This window comes from Triplophysa rosa, linkage group LG25 (assembly GCF_024868665.1).
Source record: "Triplophysa rosa linkage group LG25, Trosa_1v2, whole genome shotgun sequence".
Classification (NCBI taxonomy): domain Eukaryota; kingdom Metazoa; phylum Chordata; class Actinopteri; order Cypriniformes; family Nemacheilidae; genus Triplophysa; species Triplophysa rosa.
The window spans coordinates 5,256,080-5,278,265 of record NC_079914.1 but is presented as its reverse complement, the minus strand read 5'-3'; the positions used below and the strand labels follow the sequence as shown (position 1 = coordinate 5,278,265).

At 40.7% G+C, this 22,186-nt stretch overlaps 1 protein-coding gene across 8 annotated transcripts in view; it reads left to right on the top strand.

Moving 5' to 3' along the window:
- Window positions 1–22,186, top strand: part of grip2b (glutamate receptor interacting protein 2b) — a 169,873-nt gene that overhangs the window by 93,385 nt on the left and 54,302 nt on the right. Inside the window, exon 1 of one of the 8 annotated variants that reach the window (XM_057325497.1) lies at window positions 13,251–13,503. The exons of the other annotated variants lie outside the window; for them this stretch is intronic. Coding sequence (XP_057181480.1) covers window positions 13,461–13,503 — 43 coding nt within the window. The 5' untranslated portion in view covers window positions 13,251–13,460. Of the gene's footprint in view, window positions 1–13,250; window positions 13,504–22,186 lie in introns of those variants that run through there. 8 annotated transcript variants of the gene reach the window in all.

Genomic DNA, 22,186 nt, shown 5'->3' with positions numbered 1-22,186 from the left:
TGTGCATGCAAATATTATGAATGAAATATTGACAACTAATCTGTCATGGTTTCAGGGAAAGAACCCAAGTGCAGGCGACGATGAAGGGGTTAAATAAAATAATTTATTCAACACAAAACCAAACACCCACAATGGGGAAAACTATAACAAAACAAGAATTCAAACACAACTTCCCACGAGGGGGCAAGATAAACAAGGTCCAAATAATAATATGAATAATATAAATAAAGAGTTCACAAACTTGACGGTCACTGGGAACAGGAACAAGGGAACAGGAACAAGGCAAGAGACAAGGCGACACAGCAAACAGGGAAGAGGTACAAGGCAAAACGAACAAGCACAGGACAGCAAACACAAGGGCATTATATAGGGGAAACTAACAAAGGATAATGAACAAGGGAACAGGTGTAGGGGATGAAACACTAATGGAGAGCTAAACGAGGAACGAGAGGGCGGAAACAGAGACAAGACCAGAGAGAGAGTATATGGAAGGCCTACAGGGCCAAAACGCCTCTCTCCACATAAAACCTAAGGCTTTGCCATGATTCTGCCACAAGACCAAGAAAGACATGACATGATGGGACAGAATCATGACATAATCAGTATTGAATCGAAATCAGAATCAAATTGAATTGAAACCATATCAATAAAATTGAATCGAATTGCAAAATTGGTCACATTACCCAGCCTTGTTCAGTATGAGGCAGAATCCTCGCATCTCCAAAACCATTATTTTTCAGGAAATTAAAAAAACTGCATATTTTTTGAGTTATTAAACATTGTATCGTTAAAGTTGGTATTATACCTTATATTGCTATCATATACTGTTGTGTACCAACATTAACACAACCATGTTTAATCGGAGATACAAGGTTTATGACTTGGGAGCAGTGTTGGGTAAGTTACTCTGAAAAAGTAATTAATTACTAGTTACTAATTACATATTCAAAAGTGTAACCAGATTACTGTACAAATTACTCTCTCCAAAAAGTATTTAGTTACTTATTACTAATTACTTTCTATATCCTATATCAACCTTGATTAGTTAAGTGATTCAAGGATAGGCATGTAAGGGCTCTTTTAATTCATTCAAATAAATAATATTAAACTACATAAAGTAGTATTATTAACTGACCAAATGTGACCCTGGATGACAAAACCAGTCTTAAGGGTCAATTTTTCGAAATTTAGATTTTTACATCATCTGAAAGCTGAAGAAATAAGCTTTCTATTGATATATGGTTTGTTAGGATAGGACACTATCTGGCGGAACAACAACTATTTACAAATCTGGAATCTGAGGTTGCAAAAAATCTAAACATTGAGAAAATCGCCTTTGAAGTTGTTAATCTGAGGCACTGTAGCAGGCCATCCACTCACAAAAATAATTTTTTTATACATATACAGTAGGAAATTTATAAAATATCTTCATGGAACATGATCTTTACTTAATATCCTAATGATTTTTGGCAAAAAGAAAAATCGGTAATTTTTACCCGTACCATGTATTTTTGCCGATTACTAAAAATGTTCCCGTGCTACTTAAGACTGGTTTTGTTGTCCAGGGTCACAAATTATTACAAATGTGAGAATTATACATTAAAGCACAGATTTTAAAGTTAGACTCTGAATTTTGATGTCAATTCCACTATTACACACACACATATATTACACAAAGTATTTAGTTTAATTACATCAAAAGTAACTGTAATTACAGAAAAAATAAGAGTAATCCCTTACTTTACGGACACAGACGTCGCTGCTGCCAGCAGTGTTCATCAAAGAGAAGAGGCTTTAAGAGCTAATGAAAGCTAATGATTGTGGTTACATAATCTGATGTGGTTACTGATTTTTAACAAAACAGGCCTACTCAAATGTATCTAACCTAACTATTTTCACTCGTTATTGTCTAAAAAACTTTCAATCAGGATACGTAATGCCGAGAAGCTCCCACGGAGTGAAGAAGAGGTGGAGTTACGAGACTTCTCAGACAGTTGAAGTGTCCAATGGAGTTAAGAGATTTGCTCTCAAGCTATTTTCAACACTTTAGATTGGTTAATAATTTGTAAAAAATAACAGACCCACATGGGGACTGACCAATAGCATCGATTTGTGAAAAAATATGAAATTGACCAAATTTGGACATAGGAGGTTTCCGCCCGACATATGAAACCAATATTTCCCTATAGAAAATTTAGATTGTACAGTCTATGTGGGTCTACTCGAAGATAAAATGTATTCTCTATTCCTTCGGTACAATATAAGTGACATACTTAATTTTGCTTGATTACTACACTTCTTTTTTTATGATGATTTAAAATAGGCCTGTGAATGGGGATTTTTTCACATTACGTAACCACCGCTTTACTCTGAGGGCAAATAAGAGATAGGCTATGAAAGATAATAAGAAAATCTGGACCCTTCAGGATATTTTGTGAAGGTGCATGCAATACCAAATACAGTACAATGGGGAAACAAAGTGTCAAATACTGTATATGGTAATTTTTTTAACTGATTTTCTTCAGATTCAGTAGTATTCACAACCGTAAAGCTCAGTCCATATTCTCTTAAAATATGACTTTGACCTGTTAATTACTTCCACCTTAGTGCCAGTGGAACCATTACTGTATATTTGACACTTTGTGTCAATCCTGTGAGTTTAGCTGGGATATTTCTGACAAGTTTGCACTCGTACTGCCCTCTACTGATTAATACCTGTCCTATAATATTTATGGTCCTTACTTTAAAGGGATACTCCGCCCAAAAATGAAAATTCAGTCATAATTTACTCACCCTCAAGTTGTTCCAGACCTGTAGAAATATCTTTGTTCTGTTGAACACAAAGAAAGATATTTAGAAGAAAGCTAGCAACTGAGATTTCTGGGGAAGTCAAAGGTGCCCCAGAACTGTTTGTTTTCCTAAATTCCTCGAAATATACAATATTTTTTCCACTATGGTAGTCAAAGGTGCCTCAGAAATGTCACTTGCTAACATACAGCTAAATATCTTTCCTTTTGTTCATCAGAACAGAGAAATGTACTGTATATACGTTTGAAACATCTTGAGGATAAGTAAGTCACGACAGGATTTTCATTTTTGGGTGGACTATCCCTTTAAAGTCATGTTTGCTCCTCTGGTGATGGAAAGTCTCAAAATGAACAGAATATTATTCAGAAACCTATAACCCGATTAGGAAAGAATGGGTGCATTTAAATTTCATGTTGACTTTACAGTATCCACTTGTTTAGTGATATGACAAAAAACAGAATCGGAGCGCAAATAATAATTTGTGTCGGGCATTCTCTGCTTGTGCTCCCACAGGAGCATTTTATTATGCAAATGTTGCTCTTTCATATCTCCGGAGGAGAGCATTTATATATTTATACATCATTTATATCTATATCTGTTGTAGTTATACTCCATTCACAGCCTTTCTGGCATAATGTTGATAACAACAGACATTCATTTTGGAAAATGTAAAGCTTGCAATTTTGTTTATTGCATTTACATGAATTATTCAGTATAGTCATTATTTTAGCTGTAAAGTTGTATGAGTTGTTTTCTTTGTGGCGGGACTACTTGTATAGGTGGATTAACATCTTATGCATTAGAGATGTTGTTTCTGTCGATGTAGTTTAGTCTAAACAGTGTTAATATTGATTTATAGATGAATTTGTATAATAAATAAAAATTATAGGTTTAAATAGTAGATGTGATGTTTATCTGTAGTTATGTCTTATATCTATTTAGTATCCATGCACATCACACAATTACAATACTGGTCTTAGGGGCGATTCACATTTCGCGTCTTTTGCACGCGCATGTTTTTTTTTTAAAATGTAGACACGCAGCAGGCGCGCGCAAATAGGGAGCAATGCGGTAATGCAGATTTTTCTAGGCATCGAGATGGAAATAATTCCACTTTTCAGAGTGCCGTGCGCGCACCGCGGGTCATTTGAGTAAAGAAAGTGGCGCGGCTCGCGTTTTCCACGCAGTTTTGGAGGCGAAATGTGAATAGCCCCTTATGCAGTCTTATTACAGTGTTGTGATTGTACTACGGCTGGCAGATTTTTAAAACTAATTTGCTGGTAATAAACATTTAACCAGTGTTGCTTATATTGTTTTCAAATCAAAATCTTTGAATTTTTTAGCTTTTTTACTGGAAATGGCAAAAAAACACAAATCAGATTTAAAGGTGCTGTGTGTGACATTTAGGAGGATCTATTGACAGAAATACAATATAATATACATAACTATGTGTTAAGTGGTGTATAAAGACCTTACAATTATAAAAACATAACTTTTATCTTTGAATGATCTATTTCTATCTACATACACCGCGGGTCCCCTTTCATGGAATTCACCATGTTGTTTCTACAGTAGCCCTAAACAGACAAACTGCTCTACAGAGTGTGTTTTCCAAATACGTTATCCACTTCGGCAAAGAAGTGAAAACTTGACAACATTTTAATCCTGTGTCAGCCACCCTAGTGCTACGAAAGGGATGGAGAGGGGTGGTTGCAATCCGCAACCTCACCTCTAGATGTCGCCAAACCTCCACATTGCTCCTTTAAATTATATACATTGTAGATAAGAGACCGTTATTGATATACAGTAGAGTATAAATCTATAAAATGAATGTGAATATCATGATTTAAGACTTTAGACTTTGTAGAATCTTAAAAGAAATGTTGGAATATTGAAGTTCATATCGAAATGTATAAACTTTGAATAGCCTTTCGTAACATTTGTGTAATTCCAAGAACAGACTTAACTCAGTTCTCTCTCTAAACTCAATTAGAGACTCTAGATCACTAAACATCTCTTTGCTATCTAAAGATCTTATCTGTGGTTTTCACCTCTTTATACTGAGAAGATTTGAAACTGCTTAGCTTGCAAAAGTCCTTCCGCACTGCTTAGAGGGTAAATGAAAGTTCTCTACTATATTTTATGGCTTCTGGAGCACAAAAGTGGCAGTGACAGACGCAGCAGGTTAAACGCATTATGGATCGGTGAACAAACAATATCAGAGACTAAAGCTCAAGGTAAACAGGGAGTAAATAAAAAACGGTCTGGAAAAATCTGTGCAGTTGTGAGTGTCCTCTTCTCTAACTGATGTATTATTGCCATCATGCAAGGCTGATATTAATAAACATCCATTTACTACTGCGGCTTCCTGCTCTTGCGGTGCAGACAATGTCTATAGAGGTTTCTGATGGACTTTTTCAGACCAGAACCTATTTTGCATTTCCATTATGGAACATTACTTCCAAATGGATCACTGGTTTTGGCTTCTCGTGTGGTGCTGTAATAATATTTCTAGTTTGAGATCTCTTTAATATTGTAGTTATCTCCCCTAGACATCAATAAGATTAAATGGAGAGCAAATGGAGAAAATGTCTGCTTAAGTGTCGTGTCTCAGTTGTTTCTCCAGAGAGAGGCAGAAAACTCACAGATGTCTCCGTTAGAGTTTCAGAAGAGATCTCAACGTCTCAAACTGAGCTCAGATTTGTCAAGTCTGCAATCAAGTCAATATTACTGAAGATCTCAATATGAACTGAAACATTTCTCATCAAATTTACCCAAATCCAGATTATTCTACATTAATTTTACACCTTCATACTATGACGTGTCAAGCTAAACAGGGTTCAGGTCTTCTGCTCGGTGAAAGCGATACGATCGAGTCTCGGTGTACAGGAGCAATCAGGATGTTGCAGAAACAAGGAGGCACTCCAGAGAGGCTCTGATCAAAGTCTTTTTCGCTGCCGCCGTCTTGTTGACTTGTGATGACACAAGCGTAGAATGATGAATATTTGATCCCATCCGGGTTGCACTTGACACATCTAGCGCAAACCAAAAGAGCAGCAACACAATTTGGAGCAGCCCATGAATGTCTGCTGTATGTCTGGCAACCACACTATTATTTTTCTCTTTTTTATAGCAGGGCAAGAGGAGAGAAAGTCGGCAGGAGTATATGTGTTTGAAACGTGTTTGTTTATTGATGGCATCTGTGCCATTTTCAGACTCAGTTTTGGAATTACAATAGTCTTCTGATCTGAATATGCACCGCAAGTCCTGTTTTTAAGGGGACAGTTCACCCAAAAATCCTGACATTATTTATTTACCCTCATGTAGTTCAAAACCTGTATATGACTTTTTCTCTTGTGGAACACAAAAGAAGAAATTTTGAGAAATGTCTCAGTGGTTTTGTGTTAATACAATGGAAGTCAATGGTGTTCGATGTTGTTTGGTTACCAACGATCTTCAAAATTGAGAGTAAAATGAAAGTCATAGTCAAATCGTAGACACAAGGCATAAGTCAAGGTTTGAAATGACATTGAGTGAATAAATTGTCAATGAATGATGAAAGTTTTTGGGTGCACTGTCGCTTTAAGGATTCAGATTCCCAGTCAAAAATATCCTTAAAACAAGAAAAGGTGACCAGAAAACAAATTTTTATATATATTTTCAGAGAATATATGAAAATATGTGAATATATGTCAACATGTAAAAGTTTTTGGCACTTTTATCTGGAAACCCAAATCTAAATAGGCATGTGTTTCTTCTCCTATAAATACGTTTTGTTCTGCAAAGTTTGGGATATTTTTCCTACAAACAAGTGAAAAGGATAAATGATGTCATTAAGAAGTCATTCATGCTTAAGGTCAGAGCTGTGGTGTTGTGGTTGGAACATAAGCTTTGACAGACTTGACTTGGGCACTTTTCTTTTTCTCATGCAACTTTCCTATAAATAATAAAAGACAAAAGAAAGTACTTAAGTCAATGCAATGAATTTAAAGGTGCAGTGCAAAATTTCTGCAGCGTGACAGTTGTTAAGCCATTTGAGGGAAAAAAATCAGTTCTTTTCAGGAATAAAAAATGAATGCACAGTACAGCGATTTGACAGAGCATCTGTAAATGGGAATACAATGGTCTTTCAATGGACCTCTATTACCCCCAAATATATAAGCCTCTCATTTGAGTATCCCAGCAGTGCAGGGTTATTGCCTGTACAGCACAATATCCTTAGGGTGGAGCAATATCCTTGAGAGAGCTTCTAGCATGGGCTAGAGGACACTGGCTCTTAAACAAGTAGACCAGTAAACCATGACTGTGGGGGTTCAGAGGTCATGTCTGGATAAAAAGCAAGTACAAATCTGTGTTACTTGTGCAATCCCAGATAGCACAGGAACGTCTGTAAGATGTCCGCTAAAGATCGGGAGATCTGGAAAACATCTGTTGTGTAAGAACATCTAATAAACATCTTAGAAAAAGCAGTTTTACATGCACTCTAAATCTTCAAAATGTATATGACATCTGACAGAAAACATCTCAGAGATGTATTGCAGATGAGCGAACAGTAAAAAGAAGAATACGTCTTAGAAATGTAAACGCAGACAGCAAATAGTCTTCTCCAAGATGTATGTTTGCTATCGGGATGGTTGCAAGGTGTTATGGGGCGTTGCTATGTGGTTGCTGAGACCATAGAAATGGTTTTCGTCATGATATGCAGTTAGTGTGTTCTAGGTGGTTGCTAGGGCATTTCTAGATGGTTGCTGAGGTGGCCTGTACGGTTGCTAGGGAGTAGCTAAATGGCGTAAGTAAAAAAATGCACCCCTAGAAAAACAAGGCTATAAGCTATATTTACTGGATGGCTGAGGTCTCTTCAATGTTTTCTTACTCTGTAACTGTCCACCAGTCAAAAAGTGTTGGCAAAAGTGCATGTCATTAACAAAGCTGTATGATTTAATGAAATGTCAAGCCTAACTGTTTGATACTGCAGGACATTCATGGTGCCTGGTTCATTGCTTCAGAAAAACAAAAAGCTTGGCTGTTCCATTACCGCCTGTTTCTCAGGTCATTGTTTTGTTTCAAGGTTGATTTAAGGTTCAACCTCATTTTTATGACAGATGGTCTTGCCAGGGCCTGAGACAGAAAAGCAGCCTCATAGTGCTCCCACCGCTAGCTGGTATGATGTTTTGTTTGGTCAAACATGAGGTATTTGGGGTTGAGCTAAAATTTGGCATTGTGGCCATTCCGAGAATAACAATTTCCAATAGTCCATTCTTCATCTTGGTTTTATCGCCCACACTTCAATAATGCATTCATATTGTTAATTTAAGAAGCACTTGTCATCTTGCCCTATCGGTTAAATTTGTGGTGTCAGTTGTGGACAGTTAACCTTTATGCATTGACATTGAGTGACACATTCATTAAGCTGGAAATCACTGTGCGCTCTCATTGGGTTATTGGGGGCTTCCTACAGACATCAGAAACCACACACCTCAAATACTAAAGTGTCTTAACTGGACCACATTTTTATGATATAATCAGTCCAAGAATGCAATTCTGCTCACTGTATGTTGTGTGAGATTTAAATCTGAAGATAATAAAATGCAGACAATAAAGTGGTCATATTAAAACACTAACAACGCCCTGAACACCCTAGGAACTGCATTGGCAACCGCCTAAAAATAGTGTATGTATAGTAATGTTTTAAATAACGCTAAATAACGCTAAATTTTACAGCTCATACAAGTGTCAGTTGTTAAAAAATCTGATGTTAAAAAGTATGAACCAGACCTTCAAGAAAAGTGAAGGTAGGAGAGTGAGGGAATCTAGCGGCACACTCGCTGTTGAACGGGTGCTGTGACACTCTCCTTCATCTTTACAAACATCACCCTGTGGCATCCTTCTGACTCAGTGCTGTGAGTTAAATGAATAGCATTGTCTCCTAATTCTTCACACACAAAAACCTGATGGAGATCCAAATAAGTGAAAGCCCACTTGACACAAACTATCACTCCCGCTGCTCCTGGGGTCCTGACTGAGACGTTGAGATGATGCTGCGCTGCATCATGGCCATTACTGTCTGTGTATGAAGTCGCTGTATCATGCTGACACTTTAATGTCTATTAAATATCTCACTACATCATCCGCACTGGATATAATACATGTGAACATTTAATACAAACTTAGGATCTGAGGATCAAAGTCATTTATTTGGGAACTATTACATAATGTATAATTACCTTATACTGATATTCTAGTCAAGGGCTGTCACAATATAAGATATTTACTACGATTATCGTTGCCTATATCTCAATATATATGGAAATTTTTAGTTAAAAATTAGTAGGTCCAATGCCATTAGTCTTCTTTAGGTTTAGTTCTTCTTTAGGTTCGTTATTTTTTTTCCTTTTTTGAATCTTATGGCATAATAAGTGTTGAGTTATTATCATAGTATTATTGTAGCACAAAAGGTTGATATTAAGAAAAATAATGATCAAAATAATTATATAGAAATAGACAGGAACGTATTACATGTAGTAATAAATATAGCAGTGTTCTATAAAAGGTGCTGTTCATATATTTAACATTCCTGCATTAGTCAAACGATTTTATCCAAAGCCGCTTACAGCTCCTTCACAGCACCTGCATGCTGTACCAGATGAGCTTCAAGACCCCCAGGTGCTCAACGTGTAGTGAAAAAGAAAACATATGGCTGAATAAACTGGTTAAATGTTCACTTATTTTAAAGGACTGATTGAAATGGGGGCTGGAACATCACAGTGACTCAGGTCTCTCTTGACTTGGGCCAAGTAGCAAGGCCCTAATAACCACCCAGAGCACCCTAGCAACCACACAGCAAGGCCCTAAAAACCACCCAGAGCACCCTAGCAACCACACAGCAAGGCCCTAATAACCACCCAGAACACCCTAGCAACCACACAGCAATGCCCTAACAACCACCCCACTGCTTGTGTCTGAAGCTTTCAGCTTTACAGTGACATGGCCCGTGTTTTAGCCACGGGGAAGTAAGAAAATTGACATATGCTAACACCTGCCATGGCGGGAAATGTGACGGTTAACCTCGTGTGTTGAGAGAGTTCAGTGTTTCATTATGCAAATACAATTACTATCACAACTGCTGTCTGTCTATCTTTGTAGGATCAATAGGAATGTTCTTGATAAAAATAAAAATATACAGTATTGAATGCTGTATGTAGTATCCCTGCATAGACCGTAGTTACATGGAGAAGATACAGCAAATAAAATACGATTTTGACTATATATATTGTGAGTTTATTTTAACTCATGCTATAAATACTGTAAACAAAAACCTAGTATTTTTTGTTCATTGATGACATAAGCTAAACGTGGTTAGAAATGCATTTAATGCATTTAATCTGGATACAGTGTAAGCAGTAAATGGAAATGAAAAGTACATTTAGATTTCAGGAAGAGAGCAGCATTGAAACACATACTCCCCATGCCCCATGATCCATTCTACCTTTTTCAAATAATGAACAGATCCGCACTGCATCTTGAAATGCTGACATAGTAACTTTGTGAGCCTTGGTTTCACAGCGAATGTCACTTTTTAACTGAATCAGCCTCTTTTAGACGGTTACTTCCGGTGCAGACAAAGCTTGTCAGCTCTATTGTATGTAAAACAATATAATGCATGTATTGTTGTATAGGAGAGTATGGTGACCGGGAGAAGACGTGCTCGTTTCACTTAGTTTTGTCGTGGCCACGAGATATTACCTCGTGGGAACGCGATATTATGTTGTGGCAACGAAATCATCTTGTTGAGGTAACGACATCCTTGTGGCCACGCGATGTGAAGTTGTTCCCTCAAGATCCTATGGTGAGGGAACGACATCCTTTCTCGTGGCCATGACTCTGTATGTTGAGGGAACGACTTCCTTATCTTGTGGCCACGACTTCGTATGTTGAGGGAACAACATCCTTATCTTGTGGCCACAACTTAAATGCGCGTCTATTAGCGCCTGGAACTATCAGAAATAGATAGGACTATAATAATATTTATTTTTAATTAAGATATAGCGCTGAACTAATAAAAAAAACACACATTCGTTTCCTTTTAGTCGTTTTTATTTTTTCCTGTGATAAACAAATAGGTTTAATTGCTATATGGCTGGGCTGCACGATTATGTCAAAAGCATATTTTTTACATTATTCCCTTTGATATTGTAATTGTAATTATTAATGATGATTAGTTTTTACATTTTATAATGATTTCAAGGCTCCAATTTCGGAACGGGATTGCGCATAATTTAAATTGCCTTAATAATGCGAGAAGTTACGGCACAAGTGTTGGCCTATTTGCTTAATTTCGGATCAAATAATGAAATAAACCTACTGACGCGAACGAAATGAAATCAACATGTGAAACAGTCTGTCTTTATTCTAGAATTTAATTCCACAATCAGTGTACCAGCCTTCTCTGTCTTTAAGTTCAAACTGGCCCATATTGCTTTAGAAGTACTGTGCTTCTGGAGCACTCTGCATCTTGTCCAAAAAGCAAAGTCTGAAGTTATAAGCCTATTTCATACAGAGATCTCGGAAAATTCACGCATAATGTGTCCCAGGATTTGTCTCGGGATGTCATATTATCACGCAAAATGTGTTGCAGGATCGTTCGATTTTGGTTCACACTGCCAGTGATTTTCTGGAATGTGTGCGTGCGTTCACACACATATCGTACAGTTCCCGCAAATATACGTAACGTGTAATGTACTGTGTTACGTGCAATTTTTTTGTGAACGGTTAGGGCTGTCATGGTGAATGAAATTCTCTTGCGGTGGTTTAGGTGGCTCAATAGCCACTTTCCTTATATTTAGTGCCAAATATAGGCCCAAATATAGGGTTATTATTATGTAGTATATATTGTTGCTTTTTAAATGTTAAATAAAATACTTTTTATTTATATATTTATTGGTAATTGCAGAACAACTAAGAGCAATAAGAACAGCGCTTTTCTCCTAAGATAATGATTAAACCCAGCCAGCTTATATATAAGATAAATATGAACTGTCGAATGACAAAAATAAAAGCAAATTGTTGTTCAGTGCATTTTTACAGAGGCTTAATACAATATAATATGATAGTTCCAGGCGCTAATAGACGCGCACGCATTTAAGTCGTGGCCACGAGATAAGGATGTCGTTCCCTCAACATACAAAGTCGTGGCCACGAGATAAATATGTCGTTCCCTCAACATACAGAGTCATGGCCACAAGAAAGGATTTCGTTCCCTCACCATAGGATCTTGAGGGAACGACTTAACATCGCGTGGCCACAACATAAGGATGCCGTTACCGCAACATGATGATTTCGTTGCCACAACATAATATCGCGTTCCCACGAGGTAATATCTCGTGGCCTCGACAAAACTAAGTGAAACGAGCATGTCGCCTCCTGGTCACCGTAGGAGAGTAATTACCTTACAGGCATTGTTTTACATGATCTTGAGGTTACATGTGAGTTTAGATTGAAATAGTACACACAGCATCGACTTGTTTGTTTGTAAAAGTTGAGTGGGTGATTCTCTAAACTGCTGAGGTGTCATTGTGCTTCAAGGGATCATGTAAATTCAAACCTTTATGCTTTTCTTTCTTCTGCAGAACACAAAAGAAGATATTTTGAAGAATTTTGATAACATTGGCCTCCATTGACTTTCCAAAATCACTGAGAAATTTCTCAAAATATCTTCTCAAAATACAAAAACGTAAACATAAGAACTGTAGGTGCTAAAATACAATCTTTTACAGCCCCATTTTTGGTCGTCCGGTCTTGTTTTGTACCTTTATCTCTTCAAAATGCAATGTAAAATCAAATGGCAGATTTGAGGCAACACTTTGAAATTGATTTCAGTTCGAATATATCACCCAGTGGCCCATGAAACGTGTTTAGACACTTTTCCAACTTGTCTTTTTTGGTTGTAAATGACTTTACGGGTCATCAATATTAACAAACGTTATATCATCATAAAAGCATCTCACAATAGAAAAAAAACAACATGGAAGTTTTGGTGATACAAACGTGTATGCATATCAACTTGCAAGAATAATAGCATGATTACGTAAATTATTTGATATCCCTTTTCACATCAGGACTGACGCAACATCTTTACATAACTCATCAAACAATTTTCAGTGTCAACAATCAAACTGTCAGTGATCTCTGGGCGCGTAGGTGCTTAAGAAGTGAAAAAATGCACACATTTGTGCAAACCCCCTTATCTTCAAGTTTATTTTGAAAGGAACCAGTTTGAGGGCAGGGAGAGTGAAAAAAGGAAAGGGAAAACTAGGGCATCAAAAGTCCCGAAGGCTTTGAGCATACAGTACATTTTGCATTTATTAATCACAGAAAGCGAGTGGAGAGAGAGGAGGAGATGGTGACTGCGCATAAAATTATGTTTAATAGGGACTAATGATTACTGCCCACATGAGTGATTTAATACGGCATAGGTTGAAGCGTCTTGCGTTGCGATATTGTTGCGCAGTTGCCTTGGCGACGCGCATCTGAAGTAGTTTGATTTTGACATTGATTGACAGTTAAAAAAGTGTAAAGAGAGACGTTAGGAAGATTGCGTGCTAGATTCAGAGCAAACAGGGAATATTTGCGGAGCCGAGGAGAAGGAAAGGACTATGCTCTTCCTACAGGCCATCCTGAGGAAAAGGATTTTCCAAGGTACCCGAATTTCTTTACAAGTCTTAATTGCGATCAAAGGCTTTCTTTCATCACCATCTATTGATCGTTTTTGGGCATTGCATGATGATTTACACGCGCTTTTGGAAGCTTTTATATTTGACGCGTAAAGTTTTGGTCATTTGGATGAGTTTTACGCACAAGCGCGCGTCCATTCCTGCTGTTTTAACGGTGCTTTGTGACAGTGTTTGTCAGTGATGTGTGAAAATGTGATTATTAATGTATGATTTTACAATCTGATAGTCGAATAGACTGCATATTTCTCTCGTGGGGTTTTTGTGGAGTGGATTAAGCACTGTGGAGTGACTGGAGTGCAGTGCGCATAATTGAGGTTTTTCAGCATGATTTTAAAAATCTCCGTTAAAATCCGACAAATGCTTTATTAATCCGATTCATATCTTATAAATATAACAAACATTTTTATTTCATTCAATATGAAGAATTGCAGTGAATTATTTGGATAAGCTAGTTGGCGTTATTGTTCCGTTTTACGTCACATCGTCGCTTTCTTTTTACGCATGAAATATGTGTAAATCTCATCACTTTTCATATAAGGGGAGAATTCTGCCACCTGTTGGTGAGGAACAAATGAACAAGCGTAAAGCCATATACAGTATGTCTTTTATAGTATATTGCGAAGGTCCCAATAATATTATTAATAATACTAATCTAAAAGTCTGTACTCTCTTAGATAGATAGATAGATAGATAGATAGATAGATAGATAGATAGATAGATAGATAGATAGATAGATAGATAGATAGATAGATAGATAGATAGATAGATAGATAGATAGTGTGTGTCATTCTTTAAATTTTAATTAAAAACTATTTGTCAGAGTCAGCGCACATTTGTACTTCAGCTTGGTTCAGCCTGTTGTTTGTGTGACACAATAAGATACAGAATGAAGAATGCTCTCTGCCCTTATCTTCCTTATGTACAAGCTCCAGATGTCTCGCATTCCCCTCACACATTTGTTTGTTGTTATCACGCGTGTGTGGCTGCATCCTGCTTTTATTTGCACAGATACTCCACAGCACCTGTGCTTTTTTGTCGAACAGCTGCAAGAGGGCAGCGTGCACTCGCTTTGTTGAACTGCTGCTCTGTTTCACTTGTCTATAAAGACTATAGATTTTCTTGCTCTTTTTTTTTGAAGAGCATGGATTCCAGTTAGTTTCTTTGAATAGGTTTTATTTGCAATTGTTTCTGTGCTGCACTGAGCTATCACAAAGAGCATAATAATGATTCATTACAGAAAATACTGTAGTTGAGCACTTGTAGAAATTCTGCCGCCTCAGACTACTAGAATATTTCACAGCGGAATACATTCTTTTGTGGTTAATGGCCAACAGCTGCATTTGGTTGGTATGCACATATCTTTTTTGTAGTCTTTTATGCTGAGGCAACAATTCTTTCTCTTTCGTCCATTGATATAGCTTTTAAAATGAAACTTGTGTGTGAATTACATTTGGCACAGGTTGAGCTCCTGGATGGTGGAAGTAATGTCACATTCCATCTCAAAATCAAAAGAAAGAAATGACTAATTGTACTGTGTATAAAGAAAGCAAATCCTGGTTTTGAGAACACTGAGTTTTTAATTGTGATGTCATGAAAACGATTAAAAGCTAAATGTTTTAGCTCGGTTCAGTTTACTGTAATAAAAAAGGAAATCCTATAGCTTTCATGCCAAAAAAATTTAAATTCAGTGGCTGTCATAAGTTTGGAAACAAGTCTTTTATTGTTTTTAAGAGACATGGTATTACATTTGTAACAAATAAAGGAAATCGACTACAATGAGCGAAAACACACTATAACTGGATAGTGAATGAATGGAAGGTTCACAGAACAGATGAGTCCAAATGTGGACAATTTTTCTAACAAAATTCCTATACAGTATTAAATTGCTATGGGATATATTTTAAAATCAGAAAGAAAAATCCACCTGTGACCATTTTTATCAGAACATCGGGAGAAACTGTCTGGATGTCTAGAAGAATGTTTAATGGAGGTATTTTCCATGCAAAAAAAGTTTATTATGCTTTTGTATTAATATTTGTACGATTGGACAAAAACGATAAGGCTTGGTGTCACGGTTCTGCCTTCTTGGTTCTGTATTTCTAGTCGTGTGGCAGGATCGGGACGGAGCCCTTAGGTTTTATGTGAGAAAGCCATGAGTGGTTTATGTTTTGACATCTCATGTGCTTTCTCTGTCTTGTCATTGGCCCCACACCTCTCGTTTCATGTATTGCTTCCCTGCCATGTCTAATGTTTCCCACCTGCCCTGTGTCATTATCCCTCGTTTGTCTCTCCTATAAATGCCCTCCTGTTTCTTTGTCCAGTGCTCGTGGATTGTATGTACTTGCAGTCTATGTCTTTGTATCCCGTGCTTACCTGGTTCTTGCCTTGTCCGTGGACTGTGAGTTTTGTGGTTTACCCTGCCGTGTTCTGTGTAAGACGTTTGGTCGTGTTCTTTAGTTTAGTTTTTGCTGTTATTGTTTTTTCGTTTTGCCCCCTCGTGGGAAGTATTTTGGTTTCTGGTTTTTAGTATTAGTCCTGTCTTCGTTACCCCCTCGTGGGTGTTTTGTGTATTTAAACAAATTCTGTTAAAACCCCTTCACCTCTGCCTGCCTGCATCTGGGTTCTTTCCACCTCGCCCGCATTCCTGACAGCTTGGTGTTTCCAAACCTTTGACCTTTTAAAATGATCAAATATGGTAGTATTGTGTGTACTAAATTTAATGAGTATAATAATAATAATAGTTTGAAGGTTTTTTTATACAGAGATATGTGGGATCTATTCACATTATCATGTCACATTCTTTAACATTTTACAAATAAATGAAATGATTGTACTGAAAACCCTTTACCTTTTTATGCACTTTATATTTTCTTGCATTTCCTTTTCTACTTATGTGGTGAAATATGACTTTCTTTTTAAAATCTGTTACATGGACTTGTTTCCCAAGTTTAGTCATTACAACCTGCTACACTGCCTAATTTGTCATGTGATTATGGTGACTTGTTTCCCCCTTGGGCTGTTCAGTTTTAATGACTTACTTTTTCATTATTTGGTTTGCTGAGAAACAACTTCCATTAGATTTCTCTTCTCACACCATTGAACAGTTTCTCTGGGCATGTAGCTCTGAAGCCAAAATAATAACCGCAGCAAACACCTTTTAATAAAGAATAACTCTAGTGTTAAAAATTTGCCTTAAAACATACAGTACTTCACAACATTTATACACCTACTTTACATACGGTAGTATTGCAAAGAGGTAGATTAAAGATAATCTTAAAAACAAATTAGTAACTATGTCTTGCCATACTGTATTCATAGCTAGCTTCCTGAATAATATTGCATTTTATATGATGGCACAGAAATTTGAAGGTAACTTGACCGCCCACTTGGCACAATAATGCAAGAACGCATGTTACAGTATGTACTGTTTGTACAGGATTGTGCATTAAACGTGTCTGCGTAGTGTGTGTTTCTGGCTTTAACCCTAAAAGATAAAACAATTCATGTGCCATGAAGACAGATATTTTTGTGTGCTCTTAGTTAGTATTTTAGTCAATTAATTGCTTTATTAGTAACTGCGTTTTGAGCTTTGGTGAAAACGCGCTTGTTTTGTTAAAGCAGTGGATTTGTCTGTGTAAGTGCTGGCTTTGATCATGAAAGCTTTACGTTGTGGCTATATTCATTTAAAAAGAGGCTCTGTTGTAAAACAGAGACACGCTCTGGGTTTAAATCGTCCCTTAGACACATTAAACTGGAGAATAAGGTATTGATCTGGTAAACACCCACAGGACCGAATTCCTGACATTGTTGTCTTTTCTATTAAAGTGTCTGTGGCGAGGGGAGCGTGGTGTAGCGAGGTGTGCAGCAGGAGAGAGAGCCTGGGAGACGAGCGGTAAGTGAGTGGAGTAATTACAGACGATCAACACCTGTGTCTCGTTCCAGTAAGGGCGCGGGGAGAGAATATAAACATCGGACAAAGTCACAGTGGGGAGAGAGAGACGGACTCGACGCGAGCTGCCACAAACCCGAACTTCTCAGTCAGCAAGGGGGGACCTTCGCTGACTTCAGAGCGACACAAGCCAGGCTAGAAGGAAGACCGTGGATTTATGTTGTGTACTTTTGATGCTCTATTTAAGTTGGTTGTTTTATTCCACACTAAATAAAACAACCAACTTAAATAGAGCATCAAAAGTACACAACATAAATCCACGGTCTTCCTTCTAGCCTGGCTTGTGTCGCTCTGAAGTCAGCGAAGGTCCCCCTTGCTGACTGAGAAGTTCGGGTTTGTGGCAGCTCGCGTCGAGTCCGTCTCTCTCTCCCCACTGTGACTTTGTCCGATGTTTATATTCTCTCCCCGCGCCCTTACTGGAACGAGACACAGGTGTTGATCGTCTGTAATTACTCCACTCACTTACCGCTCGTCTCCCGGCTCTCTCTCCTGCTGCACACCTCGCTACACCACGCTCCCCTCGCCACATACCCCCACCGCCTGACTCAGGCCGGGGAACCATCCGGCCTGCAGCCCCCCCCCCATTCCTGGAGAGGAAGTCGGCTACAACCATTCGCGCCCCCGGTCTGTGGACCACCTGGAACTTAAAAGGCTGCAGCGCCAGATACCAACGGGTGATCCTGGCGTTGGTATCTTTCATGCGGTGGAGCCACTGCAGGGGAGCGTGGTCCGAACAGAGGGTGAACTCCCGGCCCAGGAGGTAGTACCTAAGGGTGAGAACGGCCCATCTGATGGCCAAACATTCCTTTTCAATAGTGCTGTACTTAGCCTCTCCCTTTGAGAGCTTGCGGCTAATGTACAGCACTGGCCGCTCCTCACCCCCCACCTCCTGTGCCAGGACAGCACCCAGGCCTCTGTCCGACGCGTCAGTCTGCAAAACAAAAGGGAGAGCGAAGTCAGGAGAGTGTAATAGCGGCCCGCCACACAGGGCAGCCTTCACTTGGGAGAACGCCTGCTGGCACTTCTCTGACCATTGGACCGGATCTGGCGCCTCCTTTTTAGTAAGATCAGTCAGCGGGCTGGTGAGGTCCGAATAGTTGGGCACAAACCGTCTGTAATATCCCGCCAGCCCCAGGAACTGTCTTACCTCCTTTTTGGTCTTGGGACTCGGGCAGGTCGCAACGGCTGCGGTCTTATTAATTTGCGGCCGCACTTGCCCGTGCCCCAAGTGGAAGCCCAGATACCTAACCTCCACCCGCCCAACCGCACACTTCTTCGGGTTGGCCGTGAGGCCGGCCGCCCTCAGCGCACCCAAAACCGCCCTCAAGTGTTGGATATGCCGCTGCCAGTCATTGCTATAAATGATGATGTCATCCAGATAGGCAGCGGCATATGCCGTATGGGGACGGAGGATACGGTCCATGAGGCGCTGAAAGGTGGCCGGCGCCCCGAACAACCCGAACGGAAGCGTTACAAATTGGTGCAAACCGAACGGCGTGGTGAAGGCAGTTTTTTCTTTAGATAATGGCGATAGGGGGATCTGCCAGTACCCTTTCGTTAAGTCCAATGTCGAGTAAAAACGAGCCGTGCCTAGCCGGTCCAGTAACTCATCGACCCGTGGCATTGGATAGGCATCGAATTTCGATACCGCGTTCACCTTGCGATAATCCACACAGAACCTGACCGAGCCGTCCGTCTTGGGAACCAAAACTATCGGGCTCGCCCAGTCACTGTTGGATTCTTCTATTACCCCCATCTCGAGCATTGCCGCTAATTCCGTCTGAACCACATTTTTCTTGTGCTCAGGTAAACGATAAGGCCGGCTACGAACCACGACGCCCGGCACCGTCTCGATATGGTGCTGAATGAGTTTCGTGCGTCCCGGTAGGGGCGAGAACACGTCTGCGAATTCCGCTTGCAACTTGGCAATGTCCGTGAGCTGGGAGGGTGAGAGGTGATCTCCCCCCGGAGCCAGAGCGATGGACTGCGGTTTTGTATTCGCTTCTGGTCCCAGATCATCCTCTCCACTAATTACCGTCGCCAGCAACACGGGCTCCACCTCCTGCCATTTTTTAAGGAGATTGAGGTGGTAAATTTGACGCGCCCCGCTCCTATCGGTCCGTATCACTTCATAATCAAGATCTCCCACTTGCCGTGTGACCTCAAACGGCCCTTGCCACTTGGCTAGTAATTTGGAACTCGAGGTAGGGAGTAATACAAGCACTTTTTCTCCCGGTGAAAATTTCCGGAGGTTGGTTCCCCTGTTATACAGCCGGCTTTGTTTATCCTGGGCCTGTAACAAATTCTCCATAGATAGCCGCCCCAGTGTATGGAGTTTTGTTCTCAGGTCCAGGACATGTTGAATTTCATTCTTGCTGTTAGAGGGTCCGTCCTCCCAAGTCTCTCTCAGGACGTCCAAAACCCCTCGGGGTTGGCGTCCAAAGAGAAGCTCGAAGGGGGAAAACCCCGTGGAGGCTTGCGGGACCTCTCGCACAGCGAATAAGAGGGGTTCTAACCATTTATCCCAATTTTTGGCGTCCTCGTGTACGAACTTACGAATCATGGTTTTCAACGTGCGATTAAACCGTTCGACCAACCCGTCTGTTTGAGGGTGAAAGACGCTGGTACGGACCGATTTAATGCCCAATAATTCATACAGCTCGCGTATCGTGCGTGACATGAACGCCGTGCCTTGATCCGTGAGGATCTCCCGGGGGATCCCCACGCGGGAGATGACGCGAAACAGTGCCTCCGCCACGCTTTTAGCGGAGATGCTGTGGAGCGGCACTGCCTCGGGATATCGGGTTGCATAATCTACTAAGACTAATGCAAATCGATGTCCTCTCGCTGACCGCTCTAATGGCCCGATGAGGTCCATACCAATTCTATCGAAGGGGACCTGCATTAGCGGTAGAGGGCGCAATGGCGCTTTTGGGGAGGCCGGAGGGTTTACCAGCTGACATTCACGACACGAAGCGCACCACCTGCGTACGTTCTCGTGAATGCCCGGCCAAAAAAATCGGGCCATGAGGCGGTTTAGTGTCGAGTTTTGTCCTAAATGCCCCGCCATAGGATTACAATGTGCCGCCTGGAAAAGCATTTCCCGGCGGCCCCGTGGTACCAACAACTGGGTTGTATCTTCCTTTGTTTGAGCGTCTTGGGCCACTCGATACAACCGGTCTTTTATAATTGCGAAATAAGGGTAGGAGCGCGATTGGTCAGGTTGGAGAGGCTGGCCGTCCACACAGCGAACCTGTTCCCAGGCGAACTTGAGTGATTCGTCCCGGGACTGTTCCAGAGGAAAGTCATCGCGTTCCGAGAGGATTCGCCCCTCGGATCTGCTCGCTTCCCCTGTAACAGCCTCTCCCGCCTGTACAACCGCGCCGACTCCCTGTGTCTTTGGACCCCAAGCGACACCCGCACATAAAAACCCCAATAATTCCGTAAATGCAGGCCAATTGGTTCCCAAGATCAGCGGGTGTCGTAGGTGTGGGTTAACCGCCACCTCCACTCTATGCTTTTCTCCCCTAAATTGAATAAAGACGGGGATTAAAGGATATCTCACCACATCCCCGTGTACGCACCGTACCCGAACCATGCGGCTATTATCCAATGCTCCGGGCCGAACCAGGCTCTGATGGATGGAGGTTTGGTTACAACCGGAATCCACCAGAGCCGGGTATGTACCCCCCCATACTCACAGGAATTTGGTACCCTCCGTTCTGACCGGGGGCAGCCTGTGGCGTGTCGGGGACCCGGATCATCGTCCCAACCTCCATCACTGGACACCGGTCGACCCAATGGTCCGGGTCCCCGCAGCGCCAACAGACCGGCCCAGGCGTCTCCGCCATCCGAGTGGCGGAGAGTGGAGCACGGGAGGGGCGCGGAGAGAGATTGGACCCATTGCCGTCCGGGAATCCGCGGGGTGGCGCACGGTACGCGCTCGTGTAGCTCACGGCCGGTGGGCACCGTCGCCGCGGCGGCACTCGTGGTGGACCGGGGGGACGGGACCTGGGTGTAGGGACAGGAGAGAGAGAGAGAGAAGAGGGGGAGAGAGAAACAGCCTCCGGAGAGGAGAGAGAGACAGCCGGAAGGGGTTCGCCAACCCCGGGGCACACCACCATCTGGTCTTCCGCCAGCTGGATGGCTGAGCCCAGCGACGTCGGGCGGTTGCACTGGACCCACTCGGCCGTTTTCTTGGGCCCTTACTGGAACGAGACACAGGTGTTGATCGTCTGTAATTACTCCACTCACTTACCGCTCTTCTCCCGGCTCTCTCTCCTGCTGCACACCTCGCTACACCACGCTCCCCTCGCCACAGTGTCTTTGTAGTGCTTTTGGAATTGAGTGACCTGGATATTGATAAATTATGTTCTGAATGTAAGAAGTGTGGTATAATAGCACTAAAACGTTTCACTGTTTAGTGTGTTTTGCATCAGTGTAATAGTACGGTGCAAAAATAAACAAAATAGTCGGACATTGGTCTATGAAAGCAATACAAAACTTATTGTTCATTTATTGTTTATTTTACTATGACCGTACAGCATCATTGTGATATTTCTAAAGAATTTGTGTAAATATCATGTCTTCAATAATGCAGCTATTGAGGCCCAATCATAAGAAGCAAATTGTATTTTAATTTCTAAAAAAAATATATATATATACTTTATTTATATTTATTTGTGACATTATTAAAATC